This window comes from Carassius gibelio, chromosome A15 (assembly GCF_023724105.1).
Source record: "Carassius gibelio isolate Cgi1373 ecotype wild population from Czech Republic chromosome A15, carGib1.2-hapl.c, whole genome shotgun sequence".
In the NCBI taxonomy this organism is placed as follows: domain Eukaryota; kingdom Metazoa; phylum Chordata; class Actinopteri; order Cypriniformes; family Cyprinidae; genus Carassius; species Carassius gibelio.
In genome coordinates this window covers 9,315,078-9,322,577 of record NC_068385.1, presented here as the reverse complement: position 1 = coordinate 9,322,577, position 7,500 = coordinate 9,315,078, and the positions used below count along the sequence as shown (strand labels likewise).

Genomic DNA, 7,500 nt, shown 5'->3' with positions numbered 1-7,500 from the left:
TGTCGAGAGCTACAATTGTGATTTGTAAATAATACAATTTATTCATTTAGTTTTTTATTTGATTAAAGTTCTATTTTCACCCCTCAAAAATTCCTGCCCCCTTCTCACCACCCCATCAATATTTTTCTAGATCCGCCCCTGTATATATATATATATATATATATATATATATATATATATATATAATTTTTTTTTTTTTCTGATCACGATGCAGAAGAAAATATCTGAGGAGGAAAAGGCATCCCTAAAAAGTACGATGGCATTACCATGTTTTATGGCATTATATTCTTATAAATATATAGGCTATAAATATAAGTACTCTGTAAATGCATGGTAACACTGAAAAATACCAAAGTAGACTTATACATTTATTTCAGTACTATACAAATGCATTGTATCATTAAAAATACCATAGTATTACCATATGTTTATCCACATATACGTTTTAGTGAAATGTTTACTATGATATTCTTATACATTTCTTTGAGTACCATCATGGTATCATTAAAAATTGTGCACATGTACTATAATTATATATGATAGAAATTAAATGCATGACATTACTAATAGTACAAATACCCTGGATATGAATTTTAGTTTTACACTACGATTAAATTTAATTCGACTCCACTGGTGCTACACTCAATGATTCCCCTCAGAAACACCATCGCGCGCTCTTTAGTTCCGCTTGACCACTTGGCTACTTCTATGACGTATTTCCTGTATTTTGGTCTGTGTTCTATGTGTATATCTTTTACTGTCTATGGTTCAGGTGAGCACGAAGACCACAAGTCTTGTAGTCACACACTTATAGTATTGTAAAAATGCAAGTTTACAGAGCTTTATTTTTCTTATCAATACTTTGCATTTTTTTTAAATCACAGATTCTGTGGAAAAAGGCTTATTTATTTTAAATGTAAAATTTCTAACTTTTTGACCTTAAAATAACTCTCATGTCTTTCCAAACCTCGATGGCTTTGTTCTTCTGAACATAAAATAAGAGATAGCACAGTGCTGGAAGCCACTAGGAGAAATATAATGGAAGTCAATGGCTGCTATCAGCTGTAACTGGAAGAAGGTTTGCTCATGGCTTTGAGAATGGTTTCTGTTGGCTGCTGACACCATGCTTGAGTCTTCACATCTCTCTCACTCTTTCTCAGGCGAAATATATGATATGAAATGATATTTGTTTATGATATTGATGATTTCCTGTGGTTAACCATGTGAGTGTGAGTAATGTGATGTAATCAATATTGAAAATCTCTTTATTGATATAGATTTGTTAAACTACTCCAGGATGTCTATAGATTAGAGATTATTTGACTAATGATTATTCATTTTATTGGGTGGCATAATTTAAACTGAACTGTTAAATAATTGGGAATGAAAAATTTACATGAACATGAAACTGGTGTGAAATCTATTGATAACTGAATTTATGATATATATATATTTGTCAAAATAAATGTAGAAATAATCTAAACTTAAAACATTTATAAGTAAAATGAAATACTTATTTTATTTATACAATTAATGCCTGTGGTCTAATAAAATATAAAAAAGTTACTGATGTTCTTTATACATTTACTGCTTGTTGTCTTATAGAAAAAATATATTAAATATATTATAAAATAAAATATTTTATTTTTATAAACAGAATACAAATACATTTATATATATATATATTTTTAAATAATATTTTATTTTATTTAATGGAATGCAAAAATAAAATAAAATATTAAAATAAAAAAATACAAATTAAATTAAATTAAATAAAAAGGGCTTAAGATGTTTTCTAGGAGCGACAGGTGGCGCTGTGGAGTTACACTTAACTTCAAAAGAGTTCAGAGATGGACAAACCAAAGTGATTACTCAATTAACACTTCTGATAGAGAAGATGTGAACTTTTGGTAGTTCTCAGGAAGGAAAGTGCGGCTCGGATGGCTTATTAGACAGAAAAACTCAATTGTACGAGAAGCTTCATTCACTGATTCTTTTTCTATGTAATTTCATTCTCTTATAGTCATGAAAGATTCTTTATTTCTCAATCCTGATGGTGGTTTAAAGCTCACTGTGCAACAGATACTTGTTTTCTCAATTCTATCCTCCAAAGTAGAATTACAGTATTATATTGTTCCTATGGAGTGAAGTGAACACAGTAAAATCACACTAACCTAATTAAATTCAGCAGACCTATAATTCACCAAATAAATAAAGAGTTAAATTAATATATTGAAATATATATACCCCAAGAAGGTAAACATCATAGCTAAAATTAATAGTTTAACAAAAAATAAACAAGAGAACATAGGAGCTTTTTTTGTTTTAAACCTTTCTAAATCATTTTCTTGGTGAACGTTAAGGAAACATTGTATCATTTCCCAACATTATGGAACGTTACTTTAGAATGTTGTTCTGAAACAAATAATGGATGTCAAGCTGAGATCTGAGAGACGTCTGTCCGATGTTTGTACGCTTTCCAGATGAAGCGATGTTTAACAGAGCTCTCGCAGACGTGTGTGTGTGTGTTTACTGTGTTTACTGTGACGGACACAAACCTGATCTCAGCGGTCAGCGTGTGTTCAGCTGTCGGTTAGACTCCCAAATAAACCCAAGCTAAGAATAATCATTGAAGAAGACTGCGTGACAACTAGCCCCGGTCTGTCTCTCTCTCTTTTTCTCTCTCTGTGAGTGCGCGCGCGCGCCTGCTGTCGGACGCGCGCTGCTGAGTGTGTTTTCTCTCTCATGGAGGATTTTCAGGAACTAACAGGAAAGCAGGAGAAACTCTGAAAGTTCGAGCGGTGCGGCTGACGCGCGCGGCCCGCGTCTTCTGAGCGGCTTTCTCAGCGGATCCGGACGCGTTTCGGAGGACTGTGGACTCGGCGATGGCCGGCGCGTGTCCCGCTCCGCCGCTCTGGTATCACCGGGATCTGAGTCGCGCGGCGGCGGAGGAGCTGCTGGCTCGAGCCGGGCGGGACGGGAGTTTCCTGGTGCGGGACAGCGAGAGCGTCAGCGGCGCGTACGCGTTATGCGTGCTGTAAGAGCCATGCTTTATTAGTACATATATCAACTTATATATCCAGAACACGTGAGATTCAGTGTGTTTGGGAACTTTCTTTCTGTCTTTCACACCCTGAGCGACGCATCGCGTTGTAGTCGCGTCGCGTTGACCAGCGGTTTGTGTAATTCGAGTGTTTTATAAAGTAACAGTATGTCTATATAAAACGTTGAAAGTTAAAGTTTGGAGAGTGTTTAGGTGCTCGATGTTATTCCTCACTAAGTCAAGAAGTGTTATTCTTTCATGACGCGTGTTTAGTTTTGCTGTAAAGCCATGAGGGTGCATGTCCAGTAAAGTCCACTTCTAGTTTAAAATCCAAACATTTGGAGTGGGCCACACTGAGATCACGTGACCAGAGTGACCTCCACCTCATCATGCATAAAAATAACCACACATGCTCCAACAGTTCCATGCGCTTGCGTGCGCGCTCCCGGGAAACACGACCGCACGCAGAAAAGGGAATACCGTTTCAGCTGTGGATAAAGATTGGAGTTATGATCTGTTCTAAATCAATGCTTCGCTAGAAATATGGAGAGAAAGTTGTTTGTAAGCCACTGCAACAGTTGATGTCAAAGTGAATCAGTCTCTTGAGTCGGTTCTTCTCGATGCATCGGTCAAATCAGCGATTAAATGATTCATCTCGAACATTTTCAATTCATTATCAGTAAAATTAAATCAAATCTGTATGCAGAAATCAGAAATGGCTGTGAAGGTTGTTGAAGTTCCAACCTGATTCATTCAGAAAAATGCTGCATATTACGAGATTTCGTATTAATTTGTTGTGAGTCACGTAAACAGATCTTTAAAAATGTGGTGAGATTGGACGAATTATACAAAACATATGTGCAAAACATAAAATAATCACAAATTGTTTTATGAATTCGGAGACAAAAAGTTCTGAAGATGTTCTCCGAACGTTGTCTCAAAGTTACGAATAAACGTTAATAGAACGTTCGTTTAGAGTTATCTGATCTTCAGTAATATTCTCAAAGCGTTATTTATGTTTCAGTTTTTTGGAAACATTTCAGGTGGTTCATCTGATTATTATCGAAAGTAACGTTCCCATAATGTTTAAAATGGAAGGTTCCCTCAGTGTTCACGTTTATTTTTTTAAGTTTTGAATACACACACACACACACACACATTAGCATGACGTGGATGCGTGAGTGTTTCCTCTCTCTTCGTGTCAGATGTTTCAGCTCACAGATGGATGTCCGTGTGTGTTTTGTGGTCATGTGTGTGTTTCTCCATCAGAACACACCACACACACCACATGAGCAGACTTTAATGTTCTTTAATGGCTTTTAAAAGCACGCTAGATGAATGAGGCGCTCTCTGTGTGATGTCTTCTGGTCAGTGTTTCGGTTTCTAGATCTATTTCACATCTCAGGCCTCAAACACGAATCTCAAGCCTATCACGAACATCTTCAGCTCTTATTCCATCCCAAAATCAAAGTGAAGAGACGATTCACTCAGATTTTAACTTGATGGGAACGTTAGCAAATGTTAGAAGAACACATTTAGTTAGCTACGATCAGGCTGTAAACCCAGATTGTTTCTGATTGGAGCTGTGGTGTGTGTGATTTGCGAGTGGTTTGTGTTGATCTGAGCTCCTCGTGATCTCTGGACGTGTGTGTGTGTGTGTGTTGACGGTGCTCGTCTGCAGAGTGTTTGGTCAGGGCTGTTCTTACAGCAGTAAACTCGTCACAACATGCTCACATTTCTGAGCGGCGGTGCTTTTGGCATGAATCGTTCTGTACAGATGTGTGGAGATCCTACGACACACGCGCGTGTGCATGCTGGGATACCTCGAGCAACAACACACTTGTGCCTGTGTGTGTGTGTGTGCCTGTGTGTGTGTGTGTGTGTGTGTGTGTGCACAACAGACAAACTCATTTAAGCAGTCCGTGCATCTACTGAGCATGTGTGTCTGAGCCTCTTTGTTGTTGCCAAACACGTGTTTCTCTGAGTTTTACATGTTCTGAAGGAAATGTGAGTAGTGTTTGAGCATGCAAAGCATGCTGGGGGAAATGGTGCATCTGATCACTCAAAACAACATGGCAGCTCTCCTGATTTGAGGATGGAGCACAAACGCTGCTCTTACACGCTCTACTGAATATCTCCTGCTTCTTTATTGTTTGATCACGTCACTATCATTGAGTTCAACAGCACTATCACAGGAAAGGGCAAACTCTCCTTATAATTCACAGGAAACACGTGTTATTTGATACTTTTAATCTTAATCGTTTTTGAATTCTTTTGTGGAAAAACTGTGTTTCTCCTCTGATTTAATCTGCAGGCAAACATTTAAACCAACATGTTTAGAGATTGAGCCTGATCCAGTGTTTTTAATATTTTGAATTAGCTTTTATTTTTGCATTTTCCATTTCAATTTGTGAAAGTTGTAGTAATATAGTTGTTATCTAATAGACCGCATTGCTTTCAAAACATTTCAACTGTAATCTTTAAAACTACTTCAAACTTTTTTTCATACTTTCTGGTCTGTCTTTTCTCAAGCCAACTTCAAAGTTTTTCTTGACAAACGTTTTAATCTAGTTTTTGTTGTTTTTAAATCTTTAGAGTTTTAATATATATTTTTTAGTTATTTAGTTATGTTGCCTTTGCAATGAGAAGTTTTGACTGTTTTGTATCTAAATATTTGAATTTAAGCAAGTTTAATTTCTCTAAGTGTTTTTTTTTTTGCATTCAACAAACCAATTTTTTTAATGATTTTGTTATGTTGGGTTTGCTCACAGTCGCATATTTTTCAGAAAGCTGAAAATCTGGTTAAACTCTTGTCTCTCTGTCAGCAGTAAACGGTTTCTCACTGCATTGTTTAGTGTTTCTGGTAAAACACACGGGTGTAAAAATAGCAGGAGGATTTTAGTGTGTCACGCTTGAATCCGGTGAAGTTTCCATGAATTCCAAACGGGTCTTCAGCGTCTTGAGTTTTGGCATCGAGTGGCGTTTTCCATCTTTTGTGTTTGTGAGTCATAAAGTCTCTTCCTCAGGCGTCTAAGGGACATTAGAGGACACGTTTAACAGATGCAGCACAGAGTACGCCGCTAGATTCTGTGTGCAAGATACTCAATCACATTAAACCCTAACATCAAAATTAGCTCCGTTATATTCATGACATTAATTTAGATATTAATGTTTGGAGGATAAATAGTCTTAATTTTTTATTTTGCATGAAAGATATAATCCATTTTTCCTTGTGATGTAGTTTTGTGGCTGTGTTGATTCACAAGTGTTTCACTGTGAATGGAAGGTTTTCATGCATCTTTGTTTGCATCAGTATTATTCCACACTGAATCTAGTGTTTCTACACAGGTGTGTGTGTGTGTGTGTGTGTGTCAAGTGTTTGCATGAACTGGAAAGTGATGTGGGCGTGTGTTTGACCACAGTGAGGTCAGTCAGTACTCAGTGTGTTTGGATGAGTTAATATTCACGGGTGTTTATGCAGATCAGTGTGTTTATGGAAAAGTTCAGCCAAAATCAAAAATGTATCAGTGTCTCATCAATGGATGCTCTGCAGTGAATGGGTTGCTTTATCATGCTTGTATATTACCAGTAAGTGTGTGTGTGTGTGTGTGTGAGATCGGATCTTCAGGCTTTCACCAGCTCAAACTGAAATTTTCTAGGGAGGAGTCGGCAAGCTTTTTTTGTCTGTGGTTAAATATGTGTGTTTGTGTGTGTGTCTGTCCGTCTCATCTGTCAGTGTGTCTGTAAACACTCGTGTTCCTGCTGCTAGAAAAGGGAAGTGTTTGTGTTTGTGCTGATCTGTGAGAAAGTCTGGACTCGTGATTCTCTAGACAAATTTATTCACAAATACGCATTTGACTGATTCAGAGCAGCTTCACAGTTAATGTTTGTAATATCTTAATATCTTCATGCCTTACAGTTGCATTCATCAGATAAGAGCTGTGAGATGCTATAGTTTACATTTGACAAAAATATAAACAGTTCAGACCGGTTTCATGTTCTTTACATCTCAGTGCAGTGTTTTTAGCTTCATTTGAAGATTAATAACACATAATAAAGATAATAACAATAGCTAATAATAATAAAAATAGCATTAAAGCTGCTAGAGGTTTTTCACTTTGATGTAACAGCATCATTATCTCAGATCTCTGATTGTGGTAAAATCACTAACACACACTTTTATGAGAAGGCAGCATCAGTCATACAGAGTTATTTTAATATAATTTCGTTATTATATACTAATATTATTTGTTTAATACTTTGAATTGTATTTTATTTTTGTATTTTCTGGTTCTATTTCATTTCATCTCATTTTAATTTAAAAAGTGATTTGTGTGTGTGTTTGTGTGTGTGTGTGTTTGACATTTCATTTGTTTGTTTATTTTTATATGTGTATATAGTGTTTTATAAAGTTTTTTTGTTTTTAGTAATTTTAGCACTTTAAATGAAAATGAGAA

The 7,500-nt window shown here is 36.3% G+C and overlaps 1 protein-coding gene across 1 annotated transcript in view; it reads left to right on the top strand.

Moving 5' to 3' along the window:
- Positions 1 to 2,444: 2,444 nt before the first annotated feature.
- Positions 2,445 to 7,500, top strand: part of LOC128029100 (phosphatidylinositol 3,4,5-trisphosphate 5-phosphatase 2A) — a 27,718-nt gene continuing 22,662 nt past the window's right edge. The window contains exon 1 of the mRNA XM_052616634.1: positions 2,445 to 3,037. Coding sequence (XP_052472594.1) covers positions 2,886 to 3,037 — 152 coding nt within the window. The 5' untranslated portion in view covers positions 2,445 to 2,885. The remainder of the gene's footprint in view (positions 3,038 to 7,500) is intronic.